The 24,370-nt window shown below is 39.8% G+C and overlaps 3 protein-coding genes and 1 pseudogene across 8 annotated transcripts in view; 1 reads left to right on the forward strand and 3 right to left on the reverse strand.

The window, feature by feature from the left end:
* ETFDH (electron transfer flavoprotein dehydrogenase) overlaps positions 1-10,295 on the reverse strand; it is a 34,529-nt gene extending 24,234 nt beyond the window's left edge. The window contains exon 1 of one of the 2 annotated variants that reach the window (XM_082605940.1): positions 10,137-10,295. In XM_082605940.1, the coding sequence (XP_082462066.1) occupies positions 10,137-10,170 (34 nt within the window). In that variant the 5' untranslated portion in view covers positions 10,171-10,295. The other variant, XM_082605941.1, reaches the window with a different exon arrangement.
* On the reverse strand, positions 1,484-2,103 carry LOC309794006 (protein Hikeshi-like; annotated as a pseudogene). Its single transcript has one exon. The product of its transcript is annotated as a protein Hikeshi-like (transcript).
* A 386-nt stretch (positions 10,296-10,681) lies between the features above and the next one.
* LOC309794463 (uncharacterized protein C4orf46 homolog) lies at positions 10,682-14,794 on the forward strand. Its single transcript, XM_082605990.1, has 2 exons — positions 10,682-10,967; positions 12,342-14,794. Exons 1-2 carry the CDS (start codon positions 10,788-10,790, stop codon positions 12,495-12,497), a joined length of 336 nt encoding a protein of 111 aa, XP_082462116.1. The 5' UTR covers positions 10,682-10,787; the 3' UTR covers positions 12,498-14,794.
* Positions 14,795-18,861: 4,067 nt separating this feature from the next.
* RXFP1 (relaxin family peptide receptor 1) overlaps positions 18,862-24,370 on the reverse strand; it is a gene marked incomplete at both ends in the record, with an annotated part of 100,728 nt that continues 95,219 nt past the window's right edge. For all 4 annotated transcript variants that reach the window (XM_082607734.1, XM_082607735.1, XM_082607733.1 and 1 more), the window contains one exon: positions 18,862-19,163. In XM_082607734.1, coding sequence (XP_082463860.1) covers positions 18,862-19,163 — 302 coding nt within the window. The remainder of the gene's footprint in view (positions 19,164-24,370) is intronic.

Consider the following 24,370-nt stretch of genomic DNA (forward strand, 5'->3'; position numbering starts at 1 on the left):
AAGAATCCGCCTGCCAATGCAGGGGACACGGGTTTGAGCCCTGGTCCGGGAAGATCCCGCATGCCACGGAGCAACTAAGCCCGTGAGCCACAACCACTGAGCCTGCACTCTAGAGCCCGCATGCCACAACTACTGAGCCCATGTGCCACAACTAAGCCCATGGGCCTAGAGCCCATGCTCCGCAACAAGAGAAGACACAGCAATGAGAAGCCTGTGCACCACAACGAAGAGTAGCCCCCGCTCACCACAACTAGAGAAAGCCCGCACACAGCAACAAAGACCCAACGCAGCCAAAAATAAATAAATAAATAAATTTAAAAAAAGATTATGGTGATAGATCCACAAATTATTTGATTCTCTGCTTTTGAGTATGGGCTGAACTTAGGGATTAGCTTCCAACAAGTAGAGTGTGGCAGGGAAAAATACTAGCTTTACAGTGGAGAAATATGACAGACACTTTACCCAAGTGATCAAGTTTACCATTACCAGCAATAAGACATACAGGCATCACATGATGTAATGTGATGAGAAGGGCTCCTCATCTCTGTGCTATGCCTCTCCCAAATCCACAACCTTAGTCTAATCAAGAGAAAGCACCAGACAGACTCGGATCGAGGGACCTCCTACAAAATGCCTGACCAGTCCACACTGCAAGTGCCAGGTCATGAGAGACAAGAAAAGACAGTGGAATTACCACACTGAAGTAGACCTGATATGAGAAGACGTGACAGCTGAAGCAATGTGGGGTCCTGGATAGAAAAGGATCTGAATAAAGTCTGTAGTTTAGTTAACAGTACTGCACCAACGTTAATTTCTTACTAATTGTTCTACGGATACGAAGTTAAGCTCGGTGAAGGGTGTATGGGAAACTCCTCATGCTATCTCAAAAAAAAAAAAAAAAGGGTGTGTAAATATTTGTGACCTTGGATTAGGCAATGGCTTCTTAGCTATGACACCAAAAGCACAAGCAACAAAAAAGAAAACAGATACACTGTCCTTCATAAAAATGATAACTTTTTGTTTTTATAAGATACCAACAAGAAAGGGAAAAGATAACCCATGGAAGGGGAGAAAGTATCTGCACGTCATATATCTGATAAGGGACTTGTATCTGGCATATATAAAGAACTCATTTCTAATAATAAAAAGACAAATAATCCAATTAAAAACACACAAAGAATCTGAATAGATGTTTCTCCAAAGGAGATAAACAAATGTCCAATAAGCACATGAAAAGATGCTCAATATCATTAAACATCAGAGAAATACAAATCAAAACCACAACACGATACCACTTTATATCCACTAAGACGGCTATAATTAATAAGACATAACAAGTGCTGGTGAGGATGTGGAGAAATTGGAACCCTTGTACACTGCTGGTGGGGGAGTAAAATGGTGCAGCCACTTTGGAAAACAGTCTGGCAGTTCCTCAGAATGTTAAACATACAGTTTCCATATAACTCAGTCATAGGTATATACTTTTTTTTCCATTAAAAATATTTTATTCAAATTATGTTTTCCAAAAGACAAAGTTCTGCGCTAGTCATTTTAGGAAGTTTTCATACCATTTCAGAACCATATTTGTTGGAATGAACATTTCAGATGGACTTGGTGTCATCTGGGCCTGAGAGACATCAAATGAAGCAAAACTGTAGAAGCTGTCCATATCTTTTGTGTGAACTGAGTAAATGAGTCAACTGAAGACACAGCAGCATTACCTACAGAAGTCTGCTGAGCCAGACTGTCCAGTAATTCCACTGAACTTCCAATCTGAGCAACAGATGGAGTTCGGACAATATTCATGGCTCCAAAAGGGTGCTGGCTTCCTTCTCCAGATTTAAGACCTGAAATTTTGAAGATGGCACTTGGTTTCCCATTTGTGGCAAATCCTAAGAGTTGCCATACTGGCATTCCATTTGAATCAGGATAGGAAAAGTAGACAGATCCTTCCATTCCCTCAGGAAATGGGACTGTTCCCAGCATAAAAACCACAGCACGGTTGATATTTTCATAATCAGGCAAGTCAAAAACAAATTTATCCTCTGCCACTTGCTGTGCAGCTGTCTGCACCAGCCTCCCCACCACCAAGCGGCCAAACATGGTGGCGGCTCCACTCAGCCAGCAGAGACCTGAAGTCCCGGCGCTACTGCCCTAGTCGAGCCCAAGAACCTTCCAGAACGTGGTGGCGGATGCCTACCTCTCTGCTACACAGCAACTAGGCCAGTGGCAGGAACGCCTCCTGCCCCCATGACCTCTGACCTCTCCTTCCTCAGGTATATACTTAAGATAAAAGAGAACATATGTCTGCACAAAAACTCGTACATGAATGTTCATAGGTACGCTATTCACAGCAGCCCCACAGTAGAAACGACCCAAATGTCCATTAGTGGATGGAGAGTTGTCGCCTAGGGCTGGAGGGGCCGGGGAGTGATTGTTAATGGGTATGAGGTTTCTTTCTGGGATGATGGCAATGTTCTAAGACACACTGTGGTGATGGTTGCTCAACTCTGTGAATATACTAAACACCACTGAGTCGTATCCTTCAGATGACGTGATTGTATGGTGTGTAACTTGTATCTCAATAAAACTCTTGCTTAAAAGAGAACATTTACAGTCACACACACAAAAGATTATGGGGAAAACAATTGTAATTTTTTTTAAAGAAGCTTTGATTTGGAAATGTTTTTCTAAGTGTGGCAAAAAAATCTCAAAAATCATAAGATCACTTAACTAAAAATTTAAAACATCTATATGACCAAAAAATGATATAAACATAACTGTCTTTTTTATTTGTCTGTGTTTCCCAGCAGACAGAATACTCCTGAAGTATTCCTTTTTCTTTTTGTATGCTAGATCCCAGTGTTAGCCTATATATAGGTACAAATATTTATTGATTGACTATCAGTCCTTTTTATATTTCCCTTTATTAGAGTACTTATTTATGATGGACTCATGATATTATTAAACAGGTTAGTGCTTTTTTTAAGTGTAATTCTCTGTGAAAAGGCAGGCTAGAATCATAAATCAAAAGCATTAAAAGACCAACATGAGGGAATGAACAGCTAAGCTGTAGGCTGGAAGAAAATATCTGCAGAACACAAAGCTGATATAGGGCTGACATACAAAATATACAAAGAACTCATACAACTCAACAAGAAAACAAGCAACTCAATTAAAAGATAGGCTAAAGATCTGAACAGACACCTCACCAAAGAAGATATTCAGATGGAAAATAAGCATAGGAAAAGATGCTGAACATCTTGTGTCATTTGGGAATTGCAAATTAAAACAACGAGATACCACTACCCACCTATTAGAATGGCCAAAACCCAGAACATGGACAACACCAAATGCTAAGAGGACGTGGAGTAGCAGGAACGCTCATTCACTGCTGGTGGGAACGTAAAATGGTACAGACACTTTGGAAGACAGTTTGGCAGTTTCTAACAAAGCTAAACATACCCTTAACATAGGATCCAGCAATTGCAATTGCCAAAATGAGTTGAAAATTAACATCCACACAAAAAACCACAGTCAAGCAAGATGAACAAACTCTAGAGACCTCCTGAATGACACTTTACCTCTAGTCAATAATGCATTGTACATTTAAAATTTTGTCAACGGTGTATATCTCATGCTGTGTTCTTATCACAGTAAAATAAAACAAAACATCCAGATTTAAAAAAAATCTTCACATGTACGTTTATAACAGCTTTATTCATAATGATCAAAACTTGGGAGATGTCCTTCAATAGGTGAATGGATAAACAGACTGTGGTACATCCATACAATGCAATATTATTTAGGGCTAAAAAATGAAAAGACACGGAGGAAATGGAAATGCATATTGAAAAGGCTGCATCCTGTATGATTCCAACTCTAGAACATTCTGGAAAAGGCACAGCTATGGAGACAGTGAGAGATCAGTGGGTATCAGGCGTTCAGGGAGGAAGGGCAGCGAGGCTCTTCTGTATGACAATGTAATTAATGGTGGATACGCATCATTACACGTTTGTCAAAACTCATAGACTGTCCAACACACAGAGTGAACCTTAACGTAAACTATGAACTTTAATAATAACGTCTCCCCAGTTGCGATGAAGGTACCACACCAGTGCAAGATGTTAACGGGGAAAGGGAGAAAGTTACATGGAAACTCTGTGTACTTTCCACTCAATTTTTCTTTCAACCTAAAGCTACTAAATAAAATAAAGTTTATTAATTGAAAACAAAACAAAAAGGCAACGAAGAAAAAGGCAGCAGTTAAGTGAATAGGCTCTGGAGTCTGTCTACTTTGTGTTTGAATTCAGTAGGTTATGAACTCTCCCCACTCCACCAGCTCTAAAGTTTACGGTCAGTCTCTGCCTTGGAAATACTACGGTGCAGGATCTAGAATGTCTTACACAAAGCAAGTGGCTAATACACAGTTGTTAATGGGATAGGTACCTTCCTAATTACAATTTTAACTATCATCCAGGTATCTGCAAATCTCTGGTGTTAATTTCCTAAAACGAATTCCTGGGTTAGAGAGCAATCTTATCAATAGAATGAAGCATCTATCTGCACATGAACAAATTTCTAAATACGGAACAAGTAAATAGTAAAGACCAACAAAGGCTTTTGCATGGATTTGGAATATATAATAAAATTTGCATTCTCATGGACATATGGAGCACATAGGAATTTTCAATTTTAATACCACATTGTCTTCTTCATGAAGAAGATTGTGGGGCACCACAATCCCCATTTACAGCAGAGAAAGAGAAAGTCAGATGATCCCAGTCAATCCCCCTCTCAATCCTCCCAACACCAGTCAACTCTGAGACTACAATTGGACTTGAAATGATCTCTCAAGTAATGGAACCTGACAACAAGTTGTTTTCTCTTTTTTCTGATTAAAAGGAGAGATGTCAGCCTGGCATAGGCTAATTATTTTTATTCTTTAGTACCCCACTGAATAACTGATATATTTTTATGTTTCATTCTTTCCAATAAAATGACTGTTTTAAAAGTAAAAACCTAGCACCAATCAATAATTAAAGATTATGATGAATGCAGAAGGGGAAGAGATTTGAAGTGACTGAACCCTAAAGCCTCTTAAACACTAAAAATCTGTTTTTGACAGTCACTCAAAAAAAAGTGTCAAGGTAACTAATTTTCTCTACTGGAAAATAGCATAATAAAAACTATAATATTGGGAATAATTTTTTAAAACCTAGTTATCCCTTCACCTATCCTAAATCTTGAAAAAATGATAAAGATATTATAGGAGTGCCCAGTTCCAGTGTTCAAATATAGTATTATCATCATTCAAAAGAATATTTACTTATTATAAAAAACAAATTTGTTTTATGATGCATTGTAGTTTAGTGTACAGAAGCTATTATTTGCTTCTGAAAACTGATGATTTGGTATCAGACAAAACTGTAATTCCATTATTTATACAGCTAATGATTTTCTTGAAAATACCTGGAACTGGGTAGTCTGATCTCCTCCAGGGGGTTAAAAAAAAAAAAAAAAGTCACAACCTTTACCCCTTTTCTGAAACAATCAGATACTTCATTTTAGAGATTTAAACACTTAGACACACTGGCTGAATTGCGGTAGAGAAGTGAGGTCAGCAAGTCCAGTGAACTCATAACATCGCCATACGAAATCACAGATGAAAATTCTATGTCCATCTCTTCGATGCCAGTAGTGCTAACACCCGGCTATGAAGTGGCAATGATTTAAAGACCCAATGAAAATAGAAACGGTAATTTGGGAGGAATTTGGACAGCACTTGACCCAAGAATGATTTCAACTAAATTAAGAGTAGGGCAGATAGCGTCCGATTACTTTGATATTCCAAAAAACATAAAGCAAACTGTGGACAAAGAATGTCTCCTGTCAGCCTGTCATCTCAGTAAACAAAGGATGTTGAGGCCATGAAGCCCTCAGCCACTGCAGCTGCCCCCAAGAGTGCACCCTGAGGGGATTCAGGATGGAGAAAAGCAGGATACTGGCCCTAGATGGTATAGGTGCACATCAAAGGAATAATTTCAATGAGCCCAGACTCTTGCATCTTCCCATACAGAGGAAAGCACTAAATTCATTAACTTGAGATTTTTAGTTTTCTCTAATTAGCAGTAATCTTTTGATGTTCCAACTACCTGTTTGTTTTTGTTTTTGGTTGTTATTGTTGCAAAAACTCTCCAGATCCTGGCTCTTCCCTTATGTCTCTGGAGCAGTCCCTCAGAGCTGTCTCAGAGGTTGTCTCCCGGGCTGTAGTCCTCAGAATGTCTGTTGACTAAAACATAATTCTCAACTTTTACACTGTGTTCTTTTATCCCCCAGTTGACAGTTTGGCGACCACTAAGGACACAGAGCTGACTTCTCTCCTTCACCTGAACTCTCTGAGGAATGGGAGCCTTGGTACCAGCAGAGGCCTCTTCTGTCCACCCACCTCCTGAGAGACTCCAGACGAATCTGGGTGAGTCTCCCCTGGTTCTCAGAGCTCCAGATTACTGGTTGATGATCCAGAGTTTTATGTGGTGGTGTGTAACAGGCACTTGGTTCCCAAGATGAAAGATACTGGGTGTGGGGGTCCTGGCTGAAAGACACTGGGGGCTCTGGACTGGGTGATGAGGTGAGAGGCTGGCCTAAAATCTTTGCCTCCAACTAAGACTCCAGCCAGGTTTATGTACGTACAAACCTTATACTTACAAGTACTTACTTAATTGGGAATTAAAGGAAATCTTGCCTCGAAAATGACAAAGATGGGGCTTTTTTATTGTGCACACAGTTAAGTTAGAGAAAACCGGCTTGATAAAACACCTTTTCAGAATTCTGACCTTAAAGTAACAAAAGTCCTTCTAGGGTGAACTTGCATTTCCCTTCCTGTGTCTTTGAATTGCTAAACAGGTCTAAATCTACCTACTTTTGTCTCCTACGAGAGGGAAACTAAAGATGTTTGGGTTTATTGGACACATCTTGTACCACACTGAGGAAAGAAATTATGCTATGAGAAGATGTATGTTTCTAGAGGTTATAGAATATTCTAATCAGGAAATGCTGTTTGTGAACAAACAGTTCCCAATCACTTGCTCCTTTTCAGTTTTTGCTAAAGATTAAGGTTTTTAAGGGTTAAAACTGTAATATGTAATCAAAGCTACTAAAAATATTAAGGGAAACATTTCAGTGTGCGAGGAAAGTAGGATGTATGTTCTCAGCAAAAGAAGATATGAAGAATAGAAATGAATTTGTTGGAAAAAGAAGGGTGATTTTGTCCTAGAGACATTTACTTCTGGATAAAAAAATTAAGGAACAAACTAATATGAACACAGAAAGTTGTGGAAGGTTTGCAGAAAGGGAGCCCTGAAAAGGAGTTCTGGACATGGTCAGGCTGGGATTAGATTAAATTTAATTAGGTAAATGGATTTTGTTATTAAAAATAGGCTGATGTAGGACTGGACTTGGTTCCTCTCTCTGTTAAGAGAACAAAGTTTTCACTGCTTTTGATAAGAGATTGAGTTTCCGTGCCTCTAAGTGATCTGTTTTTGCTTTTGAAGTATTTTGTCACTTTCGTTAAGTGAATAAGTGTTGTTTCACAGTGACCTATGATCCTATTTGACCAAGTGTTTTGAAACCTTTTTGATACTTTTGACAAACTTCCCAAATCGAAAATTCTAACTAAAGTTCTTCTGACCCCCAGCTAACTCTGAGATGCTTCAAAGGAATCCTGAGATATCTCAAAGAGAGATATTAAACTAAGTTTATTTATGTTAACTTACATGGGAAACACTGTCAAATAAGTGGTGATAATACCTTCTAAGGTTAGATGTCATTCATATAGATATTCCAAAATTTGTAAAGAATTCCTAAGTCTGATATGTCCTGGTATAATGCTATCAGTCATAATTCTAGTTATTATCTTAAAATGTTGTTTGTCACAGAAATATCCAAGTTTCTTGTCAATTGCATTGTAATCAGATCTTTAACCATGCCATGTTAAGTCTTTTGTCGTTTTTAGACAATCATTGTTTTACTCTGATGCTTTTATATAATGAAGATCTTCAAGAAGATTTACAAAAAGGACTATTTGACAAATAAAAGTTTCCGACAACTTTTAGATCATACCACTGAGCTGGAAAACCTCTCCTCTTACACTTACCCACAAGTTGATTAAGTATACCTTTGGAAACGAAGATGAAACATTTCTTTTTCTCTCTACCTGATCCCTCCAGAATTTGGCTTCTCCAGCTGGCTCCCCTGGGGACTTGATGGCTTATTTCGACCAGATTACAACTAGTTATACTAATCATTGTTTTAATTTGCTCTCTTGTTAGTTTCAAATTACTTATGACTTGTCCCTCTCTCTGCTGCACTCTGACCTTATTAATGTTATTAACTGTATTACTTATATCCTGTCTATTTTATAAGAGTGCTTTCTCTTGCATTACCCGATGTGTAACCAGGCCTCCAACAAAATCAATGATGTCTTAAGACAGCTGATCACATACATAACTCTAGAATAATTGTAACAGTGCAACTTTAGATATGGGAAGAAGTAACAAGGGAAAACAGCTCCTGGATCGTCATAAACTAGTAAGACAGGCGCTGCAGAGAATTTTAGATTACCAACAGGGCCCGATCCCCAAAATAACACATTGGGTGGCCTATCAACAGAATCTTCGCCTGATCTAGGAATGAGCCCTCCTAGCACCATGGGACAAAAACTGGTCATGAAATGACTCCCAAATATTGGTCAAATTTATGATTAACAGGAGACACTGTGGACAAAGAATGTAGCCTGCCATCTCAGTAAACAAAGGATGTGGAGCCATCAAGCCCTCAGCCACTGCAGCTGTCCCAGCTGTGCACCCTGGGGGGATTCAGGATGGAGAGAAGCAGGACACTGGCCCCAGAGAGCAAAGGTGCACATCAAAGGAATGAGTTCAATGAGGCCAGACTCTTGCATCTTCCCATACCTGGCAAAATGCTTAATTCATTAACTTGAGATATCTGCTTTTCACTAATGAGCAGTAATCTTTTCATGTTCCAACTACCTGGCTTTTTTTTTTTTTTTTTTTTTTGCTTTTGTTTGTTTGTTTTTACAAAAACTCCTCTGCATCTTGACTTCTCCCTGACCTCTTCAGGACAGTCCCTCAGAGCTACCTGAAGAGGCTGCCTTCTGGGCTTAAGTGTTCAGTGTGTCTGCGAATAAAACATAATTCGCAACCTTTAGGTTGTGCTTTTTTTTCTTTTTCTGTCAACAATACTTACCCGTTAGGTGTAGTAATACACGCACGAGGTATGGAAACTTTAAATGAAATCCTAACTATTTAATCCACGATGGCCGAATTTGACAAAATTCTAATTTCATGAAATTCGTTGACTTTGCAATAGGTACACCTGTTTATTCTATAACCACAAATTAATTTAAAGAAACTAAAGATAAAAACTAAGTCCGTTGTGGGAGAATTCAATATCCTGGAGTAAACTTTTTTTTTTTGACTTTTTAACCGTTCTTTTGTTTTTAAGTAAAACAAAACAAAACAAAACCCATCCCGCTGCATCATTCTACTTTTTTTTTCTTAAGTGAAAGCGGGGGCGGGTAATGAGGTATTTTACCAAGTCATCCTGACGGTTCTAGGGGCAACCATGACACGACAAGCCCTAGAGTTAATTTCAGGCAACGCAGAAAAATTCCTGGCCCCAGATCCACTCTGGTCACTTGGGCAGCATTTGAAAGTTAATGCTGGTGGCAGAACGGTTCAAATTCTTAAGAAAGGAGTAGGACGGCTGCCAAGACGCCAGCCAGCTGAAGACCAAGGGGGAAAAGCTGTGCAAATGTTAGTTTACCCATTTCCAACTCGGCAACAGACAACGCATGGGCTTCGTGAAGGCGCTCAGCACCGGCACTCGGGGAGATTCCGCGGCGGCGCCGTGCTGACAAGTTTCCTCCGCCCGTGACCTCTGGCCTAGTTAGTTGTCAACTCTGCAACTGGACGAGCCGGGGAGGAAGCCGAGGAGGAACCCAGGGTCCGCCGGGCGCTGACCGCGCGCCCTCTGCCTTGGTTCTACCCAACGACGCGGGCCCGGGCTGCCCCGCGACCTCGCTCCCCTCACCCGCGCGCGCAGACCCCGCTCACCCGGGCAGGCCAGCCTGGCCAGCGGCACCTGCATGTTCACTGCAGCCGGTACGTTGGCGGATGCCGCGGGAGGAGCTCGGGCTCGGCTCGCCCGGGCGCGAGACCTCTAGGCCGGGAGGGGCGCCATCGCCCGCCTACACGCGCGGAGTCTCCGCCTCCCTCCTCAGCGACCGCTCCGCCTTCACAGCGCTCCCGCCTCCCTCTTGCTGTGCACTGACGCCTCGCGAGACGCGACGAAAGCAGCGCTTCCGGGTCACGGACTGAGGGGAGACGGGAAGAGACTCCAAGTCCCGGCGCCGCCCGCGGCTGCAGGCGGCGCGGCCTCTCACCCGGGCGCGCGGAGGCCGCCGGAGCTCTGTGGGGCCGAGACCACCAATCCCAGGGTGCTTCGCGCGCGCAGTGCCAAGAAGGTGGGGCGGAGCGGCGCGCACGGCACCCTGGGAGGTGTTGTCTTCTGCTTCTGGAGCGCAGAGCCGCCCGAGGCGCACTCACTGGCACCTGATTGGCTGTCCCAAGAAAGTGACAGGGCTTCGCGGCCCAGGGCCGAGAGCGGCGAGGAGGCGGGCCCACTGGGATTTAGGCGCGAGCGGTTGAAAGTCGGTTGGTATCGGTTCGGCCACCGAGGTGCCGTCCCACCCCCCAGCCCGCTCCATGGCGGACCCGGAGGAGCTGCGGCTTTCCCCGCAGCCGCCGCCCTCCTCTGCCTCGTCTTCAGACGCGTCTTCAGCATCTTCCCCCGGCACCCCGGGGGGTTTGGGCCGGCCGGTTCCGAACAGGAACAGCGGCCGGCCGGTGGACCCGCTGGAGAAGGTGGAGCTGCAGATCGGAGACGTGAGTGCGGCCGGCGGGTCCGGGCCGGTCCCGCCCGTGTTCAGGATCCGCGTCGGGTGTCCCGGGCACCCCTCCCGCGCCGCGCCCGCCCCGGGTTTTCTTCGTGCCCGGCCGCCGGGTTCCCGTCCGGCGCTGTAACCCGAAACCGCGCAGTTCGCATCGCGCGCCCCACCTCGTCTGCGGGGCTGAGGGCCAGGCCGTGATCCCTCTGCCGGGACTTAAGGCGCCCCCGTCCCGGTTGGCCATCTGCCCAGAGCCCGCTGACAAGGCGATTATCTGTCCGGGCGGACCCAGTCAGGACGGGTCACTCCCCGCCCGGGGGTCCAGACGGCTTCCACTAACGGGGCAGAGACCCCTCCCCGGGGTGTCTGCCGGGATGCCGGGTCTGGACGGCTTCTATTGAAACTCCAATTTCCAGACCCCGCCTCCCCGAGGGGTCCCGGTTTCAGGATTTAAGGTAAAATGTAGGGTGTGTCTTAACTGGGAGACCCTCCCGTGCAGATCGCAAACTGCGGAGTGAACTCCGTTAATGTCTCGTTGCTCAGTCGGTATTGGTTCTAGAAAATGGCGAGAGTGGTGCTGCAGTTTCTGTCTCTGCTGAGCAGGCTGGTTCCAAGTGAGCGCGTAGAATGCAGTGCGATGTGTAACTTGAGTGAGGGTCTGTTCTTTGGTCTGTACGTTTTCACGGTCTGCCGCGTTCACAGGTAAAGACAGTGGAGCACGGCCCTTGGTACCCACGTACCAGTAAGAGCTGTGTCATAAGAAGACCTTCAGATACTTCTGGTACTTGGTGTCAACGGGCCCAAGGCGTCTTGCTGAGCTAAATGAGACTCTAGTGTATTTTCAACGAAAAAAAAATGCTGACTGCTCATGTTTCATCCGTCATGGATTATCTTTCTCGCAGACATACTTCCTCAAAGCTTACTTCATATAGAAGAACTTCTGGGACTTCCCGGGTGGTCCAGTGGTTAAGAATCCGCCTTGCAACGCAGCGGAGGCGGGCCCGAGCCCTGGTCGGGGGACTAAGATCCCGCCTGCCACCTGGGCATCTGAGCCGCGCGCTGTAGAGCCGGCGCCGGGCAGCTAGTGAGCCCGCGTGCCCCAAGGACGAGCCTGCCTGCTGCAACTAAGACCCGATGCAAGCAAAGAAGCAACTAAATTAAAAAAAAAAAAAGAAAAAGAAAAAGAAAATTTCTTAGATTCCACGAAAGAGCTGATGTTTTAGTTTGTAGATTTTTTTACTTTTAAAGAAAATAACTTGGGCATTGGATTCGAGGTTCTAAGTTATTTTCAGGTTGGTTTATAAGATGCGGAGAGAATTTTAAAAAGAAATAAGCTTCTATTGTTTGACTTTTTTTTTTTATATAATTTCAGGCAGCATTTTCATTAACCAAACTTCTTGAAGCTGCATCTGCAGTATCAGCTCAAGTGGAAGAGCTTGCCTTCAAATGTACAGAAAATGCACGTTTCCTTAAAACATGGCGGGACCTCTTGAAAGAAGGCTATGATTCCTTGAAGCCTGACAACTGATTTGACTGTAATAATCCATACCACCTCATTTATGATGTGTGCACATGTACCGTGTGGATAGGATAATCACCAGCAGTTCTGTATACAGAAGATGAAATTTTCCTTGGTTTTCTTCATTTTGTGAAAACAGAATATGATGTTATTTTTGATGCTGACCCGTTTATCTTTAAACACCTTCTGTTCTCTAAACTTTCAAAGACTCTTCTATGAAAGTTAATCAGTAGATAATATTAATAATGCCACAGTGCTACCAGTAGCAAACTAGGTGGACCATTATTCTCTTCAGTTTGCAAGAAGATATCAAAAATGGCAGAGTTTGAAGTCGAGCTTTATTATATGGACCAATGTTAGATTCAGCTCCATTAGGCTAAGTTTCCTAGAACCAATGATTGTGTCTTATTACTTATATATGTCCAGCAGCTAGAAGTCTGTTACACAACAATCACTAAATGTTTGATGAATAAGAGTTGACAACACAGTTAAAAGCTGTTTTTTTTTTTTTTTTTTTTTTTTTTTTTTTTTTTTTCCGTACGCGGGCCTCTCACTGCCGTGGCCTCTCCCGTTGTGGAGCACAGGCTCCGGACGCGCAGGCCCAGCGGCCATGGCTCACGGGCCCAGCCGCTCCGCGGCATATGGGATCCTCCCAGACCGGGGCACGAACCCGCATCCCCTGCATCGGCAGGCGGACTCTCAACCACTGCGCCACCAGGGAGGCCCCTAAAAGCTGTTTTTTCTTCCTGTTTTTAGCATAAAGATTATAATTGTTTCTCGAAAAGATATTTGAGTCAGAACCTCATTGACCTGAAGGAAAATGTTGTCTTTTTTTTTTAAACAGGATTTTGAACTTTAACTGTTGACAGCTTTTTAAAATATATGATAAATATTTTTCACCCTTCTATGATGCTTTCCAAAAAAGCTTTTACTGAAACCTGTCTTGAAAGAATGCCTATTTTTTTTCTAAGGTTAACTGCTTTTATGGATATTTCTCATATTTGATGTTGTTATATGTTTGCTCTCTTTAACGTGCCTTATCAAAATTGTGGCTCTGTATTATTACTTTTGGAGCTTGGCAAGTATTAATTCTAAATTCTAAATATAATTCTAAACAAGTTACTTTTTAAAAATACATCAAATTTAAATGATGTAATTATTTTCCTATTATTTGATCTTCATGACAGTGTTCTATTTTACTTGTCCCGTATCTTACGTTGCGCTCCCTCTCTCTTTCTCTTTTTTGGTGGGTTTGTGTCGTATATGTCAGTGATTGAACCAACTAATTCTCTTGCTGTGTAACTTCTGGATTCCTCTGATACAGTATCTTACTTCTTTGTAGGTAAGGAGGTATGTACAGAACTATATTCCCAAGCCCCACAATGGGCCTGTGAAAGGGGACACATGGATGGGCAAAGGATAGTTTTGTTTAGCATATTAGGTCATGGTTCTTGATTAATTTTTTTAAGTTAAGGATAACACATATGGTGTGTTCCTATACCAAAGAGATGCTTATTTTGATATTAGAAAACGGTTTTTCTTATGTGTCATGAAAATTGCAATTTTTAAAATGTACAAAAATAAACTTTTGTTCAAACCAAATGTTATTTCCATTTATTTGGGTTCATTATTTTAAAACTTTTTACTGAAATATTTCAAACCTAACAGAAAAGGTGAATGATTTAAAGAACACCCATGTATTCTCACCATGTGGATTTAATGAATTAACATTTGGTATGTTTTCTTCAGATCTATGCATGTATGTAAATGTTAGATGCATTTGGAGCTTGTTTTGTTACCTCTTTGATCCCATCCCCTTCTTCTCTCCCCAGAGATAACCACTGTCCTAGAGGTGGTGCATATTCTACTTTGCGTTCTTGTATTTTTAATACGTATACATGGTTTCAAAACACTACAAAGTACTGTCCTGAAACTAATACTGTAAATCAACTATACTTCAGTTAAAAAAAAAAAAACTGTACTATTTTGTGTATGTAGTAACCAGCCACCAGAGGGCCCCAGTGGTCTCTTGCCTGATACCCATGGCCTTGTAGAGTCTCCCACGTTGAATAGTGCTGACTTGTGTAAGTACCAGCCTATTGAGGAAATGCAGTGTGATTTCCCAGACCATACCTTTTGTCCATTTTTCTGTTATGTTTTGTGTTTCCCTTATGGATTTGTAGGTATTACATATTTTGAATACTAACTAATGATCCATTATGTATGTTTCAACTATCTTTTGTAGTCTGTGGTTTATTTTTGTATTTGATTATAGAGTCTCCTTGAATAAATGTTTTTCATTTTAATTTAATCTCACCAGTCTTTCATAATAGTGTTTTCTGGGCCTTATCTAGGAAATGTCATAAAGATGCTCTCCTATATGTCTTTCCAAAAGTTAAAAAAGTTTGTTTTTAATGTTTAGGTGTTTAATCCACCTGAATTTCTTTTTGCTTATGGTTTATTTTCGGGTCTTGTTTTGTATAAGTGTTCCTCCAAATACCATGTTTCCAATGCTACATGTCATTCGATTGCCATATAAATGCCTCGGTCTGAGCTCTCTATTCTTTTGATCTATTTGCTTGATCTCAAGCTAAGATTCCCTGTAACTTCCCCTGTTTGGGCTGTGTCATGAGTGTGATCTGTACTACTTTGGTTTTTGTGTGAGTTCCTCTCCCTGCCTCCCCCATGTATGTTTTTTTAAGTTAGAAAAAGCATGTTAGTTGATTTCTAATTTTATTTAATTGCCGTCAGCTTGGGCTAACCCTGATTTCAGGCACTGAGCTGTCTGTGGACACTTTAGTTAATTCCTCTACCAAACTTATAGCTGCTAATGTCGGAGCTCACAGGCCTGCAGCTCTGCTCTGCTTATAGTTTCTGTTGCCCGGTAGGGTCCACAGAGAAGTTCATCTTATTTTCAAGAGCAGCTTTTAAAGAAAATCATCCCATTTTATATTTCTTTTTGCTCTGCTTCATGGGAGAGATTGGGGAAGAGCTCAGAGCATAAACATTTCTTAAAGACTTCAGAAAAAATTTTAAACTTAGTAGCTCATTGCCAGCTCTATACAAACCTCAGAGGACAATTTATTATTCTGACTGATGTAAACTTTTAAAAGCCTCAAGAGGCTGAAGTCAATAAGATGGAATTTTTAGCATTAAAATAGTGTATTTAGTTTCAAAAGTTCCTAGTATGAAATATGCATCAGACACTATGCTGGGAGCTTTATAAACATTATTTCATGTAACCATATTAGCTCTCTGAGGAAAGTGATATTATTCCTATCTACAGAATAGAAAACAGGCTGATATGAAATAATATGCCTGAGGGCCTCTGACACCAAAACTAATATGCTTGTCTATAACATACCTAGCTACCTAGCTTTTGGTTAGACCTATTAAATTCAAGGTTGTGATTTTATTTACTCTTCCCATGCAATGGTTTATGTGTCAACTTGGCTGGACCACAGGGTACCCATATATTTTGGCCAAACATTCTGGGTGCTTGTGTGAGGGCATTTTTGGATGAGATTAACAATTAAATTGGTAGCCTGAGTAAAACAGATTGCCCTTCATAATCTGGGTGGGCCTCATTCAATCAGTCGAAGGCCTTGGAAACATAGCTCTTCCTGCCTGATAACCTGTGAACTGAGACATTAGCTTTTCCTGGTTCTACAGAGCTTCTGGCCTTTGGACTTGCACTAGGACATTGGCTCTGCAGGTTTTTGGACTTGCCAGCCTCCATAATCACATGAGCCTATTCCTTATAATAAATCTCTTTATATATGTAAACATATATATATATATATATATATATATATATATATATATATACACATTTGTTGAAAGTCTACCACATTCTTCATGTGGAAAACGTATTGGTATCATTCCGTGTAAGAACAGAAATGACTCAGACAAACCATATTTTTAACAGAATTAAAGTTCGGGTAGTTTATTTTCAAAAGAAATCTATATAATTATTCAATAAATTTGTTATGTTTTTGATTCCAGTATTTTCATGTTTCAGACATTTGGGGGGTATTTAAAACTACCTGAAAACATTTTATTCCTGTGTAGTGTTTTCAAATTATGAAAGCAAAAAATTTCAATAGCTCAGAGCTAAAAAGTATCTGTGAACTTGCCGACCACATGAACAGAAGGTAAATTCATCCCCTGATGACTTTCTCTGTAGAGTAAAAATGTCCTATAGAGTAAAACATGCAGATCTTTTCCCCCTGAAGTTCAGGTCCTGAATCAGTGCATTATGGCCCTTTTTTTCTTTTTCCTTAATTGCTTTATTGAGATATAATTTACACACCATAAAATTCACCCATCTAAAGTGTACAATTCAGTGGCTTTTCATATAACTGCAGAGTTGTTTATCTACCACTACAATCAATTTTAGAACTTCTTTTTGCCCAAGAAGATACTCTGTGCTTCTCAGGCATCATCTCCCCAACCCTCCCACCTCAGTAACCTCTGATCTACTTTGTCTCTATGAATCTGCTTATTCTAGATATATCATGTAAATGGAATCATACCGTTATTTGAACTTTTTGTGCCTGGTTTATTTGCATTCATCATGTTATAGCATGTGTCAGAATTTATCCCTTTTTATGGCTGAATAATATTCCATCATATGTATACACCACAATTTGTCTGTTCGTCAGTTCACGGGCACTTGGGTTGTTTCCATCTTTTGGCTGCTGTGAATAATGCTATGATGAGTATCTGAATACAAGTATCTGAGTCCTGTTTTCTTCTGGGTTTATATCCAAGAATGAAATTGCTGTATCATATGGGAATACTATGATAAGCTTTTGAGGAATCACCAAACTGTTTTCTACAGTGACTGCATCATTTTACATTCTGACCAGCAATGTAGAAAGGTTTTCAATATCCACATCCTTGCCGATACTTGTTATTTTCTGTTTTTGTTTTTGTTTTTATTAATTATAGCCCTCCTAGTACGTGCAGTGTTATCTCATTATAGTTTAATTTGCATTTTCCTAATGATTAGTGATATTGAACATGATTATTGGCCATTTATGAATATTCTTTGGAGAAAAGTCTATTCAAGTCCTTTGCCCATTTAATAAATTGGGTTGCTTGTCTTTTTTGTTGAGTTATAAGAGTTCTTTATATATTCTGGCCATTAAACCCTTCTCAGATATATGAATGAAACTTCTTTCATTCTGAAGGTTGTCTTCACTTCTTTTAATAATGTTTGTTGATGCACAAAAGGTTTTAACTTAGATGAAGTCCAGTTTATCCATTTTTTTTCCTTTTGTTGCTCATGCTTTTGTTGTTATATCTAAGAATCCATTGCCAAATCCAGGGTTTGGAAGATTTCCCATATATTTTCTTCTAAGTGATTCATGTCATATTTATGTCATTGATTGGTTTTGAGTAAATTTTTGTATATGGTGTAAGGTAGGGGTCCAAATTCATTATTTTGCATATGGATATCCAGTTGTACCAGCACCATTTGTTGAAAAAACTGTTCTTTCCCCATTTGATTGTCTTGGCATCTTTGTTGAACATCAACTGACTGTTAAATATGAGGGTTTTATTTCTGGACTCTCACTTCTGTTTCACTGATCTAAATGTCTATCCTTGTTCTAGCTTTTCTGATTCATTTCTTTGCCATACTTTTATTCTCTTTTTATGATCTCATATAATGGTGCTCATTTAAAGCAAAAAGACAACTGGGAAGGAAGTGACAGAGAGGTGCTGTTTTGAGTTAATATCAGAGCTCTTTTTTCATAGTAATAAATATGTTTATTGGCTCTCAAGTATACAGACTTGAAGAGAGGTAAGATGAATTCTTAAAACAAAATGTCTGTACTTTGCTAATAATCAGACATTTTCTCTGATGCTAGTATACTGATTATTCCAAAACCATAAACCTTTATTTAAGAGTGTCTGTGATTCTTACTTTTGCTGGTAAGCAAGACAGACAAAGCTTTACCTTAAACTAGGAGCTGCAGATGGACTTTTTATATTCTTGTAGTTAAATACAACTTAACACTGCAAATTGAAAAGATTCTATACTGTCTACTCCCAGGAATTTACTGCAGTGCCATGCACATAGTGGGTACTCAGTAAATGCATGGTAAAAGAATGAATGAACCTTGAAGTAGATTTCTCTTAGTTTCCTATCCAAAATATGTACCAGTTTATACACATTATCAATATAATTTATTTACCTTTACATGGGCATCAGTCATTTTGATTTTTTCCCAAATAACCTCATGTCCATGTAAGCTAATTTATTTTAGCCGTTATTATAAATTATTTTGTGGCATTTATTTTATACTAATAAATCCATCATAAAGCATCCCACAGTATTCTCTGTGTAGAAATAGGTTTCAGTCGGTTATGAATAGGAATTGAGTCTAGTTGATTGAGAAATGAGTGATAATTCACAGGGGTCTTTGAAAAGAGCTGGCTTCATTAGCTCAGAAGGCATCTCCTGCAGGGGCCACATTTCTACCCAGATGAATGATGGAGCATATGTCTTCTGACTTCCTTTGCTGTCAGTAGATCTTCTCTGTCTGTAGTTATACCAAAACTGATGGATCATTTCTTTGAATGGTCTTGTGGTCAGAGTATAGAGAATTGGGTTCAAAGCACTGTTGATAGGCAGAATAAAAATCACTACCCAAGATGTTATGGTACCTGGAAGAGAAAAATGAAATTCCTTGGATGTTTACAAGGTATGGACACACCTTGTCCTTGTTTCCCCTAACCCCCAGCCCCCCACACTGACTTTTGAGTCTTAATTTTTTTCCCCTTAATGTTACATAATTAAATACCAAGTCTGTATGTGTTTCCAGGATGCCAGTGTTTGAGGGAGGTGCTAACACTATCAAAAACCAGGTTTTTTTGCTAAGTAGCTTTTCTCGAATACATCAACAAAAGTATTCTATTGGGTAGAAATGTGTTTTACCAAGTGATTATATATTACTCAGATATGATTCCATCTTAGGAAAAACAATATTGTTTAGTATTTAAATCATACCTTTTCAAGTGTTTTAATTATTAGATAGTACATGTAATATTTCTCAGAATATATAGACTTAGCTTTAATAGATTTCTTTTCTGCTATGTATTTGGTTTGAAAAACAGGTATGCATTTTTAGGCTTTTGATTAGATATTTATTTCAGTAAAAACATCTTTGGCTAACCTTATCTTAAAATTACTGCAGTATATATGCAACTACCTAATACTCAGATTTTTTATTATAATTTAATTTATGCTCTCTTCCCTCTTTTACTTATAAAATGTAAGGCGCTATCACCACCAACCATGGGATAAAGCAAAATTAAAGTTGTATGTTTATAAATTTTTTAAGTGTGAATATATATTGCAGTATACATACAGTTAACAGGATTTTATACATTTTTTATTGTGGTAAAATATACATAACATAAACTTTTCCATTTTAACCATTTTTAAGTGTACAGTTCAGTGGCATTAACTACATTCACATTGTTGTGCAACCATCACCACCATCCATTTCCAAAACTTTTTCATCTTCCCACACTGAAACTCTGTACCTTTAAACACTACCCCCTCCCCCTCCCCCTTCCTCCCCCTAATTGTGACAACGCCATTCACAAACTTTTCGTCTCTGTGACTCTGACTACACTAATTATCTCATATAAGTGGAATCATACAGAATCTGTCCTTTTGTGACTGGCTTATTTCGGTAGCATAACGTTTTCAAAATCTATCCATGTTGTAGCATGTATCAGAATTTCCTCCCTTTAAAGGCTGAATAATAATCCATTGTGTGTATATAACTCATTTGCTTTAAGCATTTGTCCGTTGAGGGACCCTCGGGTTGTTTCGCTCCCACATTTTGGCTACTGTGAATAATGCTGTCATGAACATGGATGTATGAATATCTGTTTGATTCCCTGCTTTCAATTCTTTTGGGTATATACTCAGGAGTAGAATTGCTGGGTCACATGGTAATCCTATGTTTAAGTTTTTGAGGAACCACCATACTGTTTTCTACAGCAGCTGTGCCATTTTACATTCCTCCCAGCACAAGAGTTCCAATTTCTCCACATCCTTGCCGGTACTTGTTATTTTCTGTTTTTGAGAACAGCCATCCTAATGAATGTGATGCGCCTTATTTTTAAATACCAAGAGTGCCTTCTTCTATCGTCTCTTACACTCTGGTGTAATGTTCCCTAAATTGCTATGTATTTCAGGAAGAAAAATTTCTTATGTTCTAAAAAAAAAAATGAAGTAATTATTTGATAATCATTTTGACCTGTGTTCCTTTCTGGTCATCTTAAGCATGGGATTATCAGAATTTCAACACAGTGAGTATAATTTGTTGGAATCATTGTTCCTTTGTTCCCATAGTCACTATGTTTTTTGGCATTTGTGGAAAAAATTTGAACACGTGGCGGCCTCCGGCTTGCACCAGGAGAAGCTGTAGCCCCCGCCATGCTCTGGCTCCAGCCCACCACCCCTCAAGGCAGCAGCTGCCAGTGGCCCAGGAGAAGCCCTGGCTCACATGGGGCTCTGACTGTAGCCCCTTCATCTCCAACCCCCAAACCCCCACCAAGGTGAGAGGCCTGACATGCCCTAGGAAAACCCTTGCCCCTGTTTGTTTCAGATTCAGCTCTCCCACCAAAGCCACTGGGCATGTGCAGACCGCATAGGGGTGCTCCCACATAAGGACACAAATCAAGCTCAGGATAGGCAACTGTTTTACCTAATTTCACAGAGACAAACAGAGAAAGTCAAACAAAATGAGATGACAGAGGACTATTTTCCAAATTAAAGAGCAAGATAAAACCCCAGGAGAAAAACCAAAAGAAGTGGAGATAAGTAATTTACCTAACAAAGAATTTAAAGCAATGGTCATAAAAATGTTCACCCGCCTTGGGAAAGGACTAGAGGAGCACACAACTGTAACAAAGAAACAGAAAATGTAAAAGAGAACCAATCAGAGCCGAAGAATACAATAACTGAAATGAAAAATACACTAGAGGGTATCAACAGTAGAGTAAGTGATACAGAAGAATGAAACAGAAGAATCCTTAGCAACCTGGAAGACAGAATAGTGTAAATCACTCAATCAGAATAGCAAAAAGAAAAAAAAAATGAGAATAGTTTAAAGGACCTCAGAGACAACGTCAGGTGTACTAACATTTGCATTCTATGGTTCCCAGAAGGAGAAAAGAGAGAGGAAGGGGGCAAAAAATGTATTTGATTAAATAATGGCTGAAAATTATTTCATTTAACCTGAAGAAGGAAGCATCTGATCCAGGAAGCACATAAAGTCCCAAACAAAGTAAACTCAAAGAGATCCACACTAAGACATATAATAATTAAAATGGCAAGAGTTAAAGCGAGAATTTTAAAGGCAGCAAGAGAAAGGCAAAGAGTCACATACAAGGGAAACCCCATGAGGCTACCAGCTGACTTTTCAGCAGAAATTTGCAGGCCAGAAGGGAGTGGCATGATATATTTAAAGTGTTGAAAGAAAGGAAAAAACCTATAATCAAGGATACTGTACCTGGCAATGTTATTCAGAATTGAAAGAGCAGCAGTAGCATAGCACAGTGAGATCACCTCAGTGCTTTGTGGTGACTTACAGGGGTGAGATAGGGAGGGTGGGAGGGAGGCTCAAGATGGGAGGGATATGGGGACATATGTATGCATATGGTTGATTCACTTTGTTGTACAACAGAGACTCACACAGCATTGGGAAGCAATTGTTCTCCAATAAAGATGTATTAAAAAAAAAAAGAGTTTCCCAACAAACAAAAACTAAAAAAAGTCATCACCACTAAACCAGCCTTACAAGAACCGTTAAAGGGACTTTTTCAAGTGAAAAAAAATGACTGTAATAAAAGGTAAAATATATAAAGGAAAAAAATCTTACTGATAAAGGCAAATATAGAGTAAAGGCAGTGGATCAAGTACTTAAAAGAGCTAGTACTAAGATTAAAACCAAAAGTTTGTAAAATCAATATCAACTCTAATTACAATAAACAGTTAATGGATACATATAAAGATGTAGAATATGACATCAAAACAAAACTTCAGGGGGGAATAACAATGTAGAGCTTTTAGAATGCATTTGAACTTAACTATCAGTTTACGTGTGTGTGTGTGTGTATACATATATATATATATATAATATATATATTATATACATATATGTAATATATATATATATATAATATATATATGGCATGGTAACTACAAACCATAAAACAACAATAGATACACACACAAAAAAGGGAAAGGAACCCAAACATAACACTAAGGAAAATCAAGGGAAGATGCTAAAAGAAGACAAGAACAGAGAAGAACTACAAAAACAACCAGAAAACAAGTAACAAAATGACAATAAGTACATACCTACCAATAACCACTTTAAGTGTAAATGGACTAAATGCTCCAATAAAAAGACACAGGGTGGCTGAATGGATTAAAAAACAAGCCCCATCTATATGCTAGCTACAAGAGAGTCACTTTAGAGCAAAGATACACACATACTGAAAGTGAAGAGATGGAAAAAGATATTCCATGCAAATGAAAATGAAAAGAAAGCTGGGTTAGCAATACACATATCAGACAAAATAGACTTTAAAGAGAAGTCTGTAACAAAAGACATAGAAGGGCACTTATATAAAAGGGTAAACCCAAGAAGAGGATATAACATTTGTAAACATATGTGCACCTAACATAGAAGCACCTAAATATGTAAAGCAAATATTATCAGCTATAAAGGGAGAAATTGACAGTATTAGAAGATGGTAGGAGACTTTAATACCACACACACATCAAGGGCTAGATCATCCAGACAGAAAATCAATAAGGAAACAGTGGCTTTAAGAGATATATTATACCAGTTGGACTTAATAAGTAACTACAGAACATTCCATTAAAAACAGGAAATTAGGGCTTCCCTGGTGGCGCAGTGGTTGAGAGTCCACCTGCCGATGCAGGGGACACGAGTTCGTGCCCCAGTCCAGGGAGATCCCACATGCCGCGGAGCGCCTGGGCCCGTGAGCCATGGCCACTGAGCCTGCGCGTCCGGAGCCTGTGCTCCGCAACGGGAGAGGCCACAACAGTGAGAGGCCCGTGTACTGCAAAAAAAAAACCCAAAAAACCCACCCCCCCCAAAATACCAGGAAATTACACATTCTTTTCAAATGTGCATACAACATTTTCCAGGATAAATCACATGCTAGGCCACACAACAAGTCTCAGTAAATTTAAGAAGGCTAAAATCATATCAAGCATCTTTTCCAACCACAATAGTATGAAACTAGGAGCCAATTACAGGAAGAAAAGTGGAAAAACACAAATGTGTAGACTAAACAACATGCTACTAAAAAACCAATGGGTCAACAAAGAAATCAAAGAGGAAACAAAAAATTACCTTAAGATGAATGAAAATAGAAACAAAACCCTCCAGAATCTATGAGCCACAGCAAAAGCAGTTCTAAGAGGGAAGTTTACAGTGATTCAGGGACACCCCAAGAAACAAAAAAATCCCAAATGGACAATCTAACTTTCTAATGAAAGGAACTAGAAGAAGAACAAACAAGGCCCAAAGTTAGTAGAAGGAAGGAAGTAATAAAGATCAGAGCAGAAAGAAATGAGATAGAGACTGAAAAGTAGTCGAAAAGATCAGTGAAACTAAGAGTTCGTTTTTTGAAAAGATAAAATATTGCTAAATCTTTAGCCAGACTCATCAAGAAAAAAAAAGAGAAGGGATCAAAATAAATAAAATTAGAAATGAAAAAATAGAAGTTACAACTGATATCACAGAAGTACAAACAATCATCAGAGAATACTACTAACACGTATATGTCAACAAATTGGACAACTTACAAGAAATGGA

Source organism: Mesoplodon mirus, assembly GCF_964341445.2.
Source record: "Mesoplodon mirus genome assembly, chromosome: 2".
Taxonomy (NCBI): domain Eukaryota; kingdom Metazoa; phylum Chordata; class Mammalia; order Artiodactyla; family Ziphiidae; genus Mesoplodon; species Mesoplodon mirus.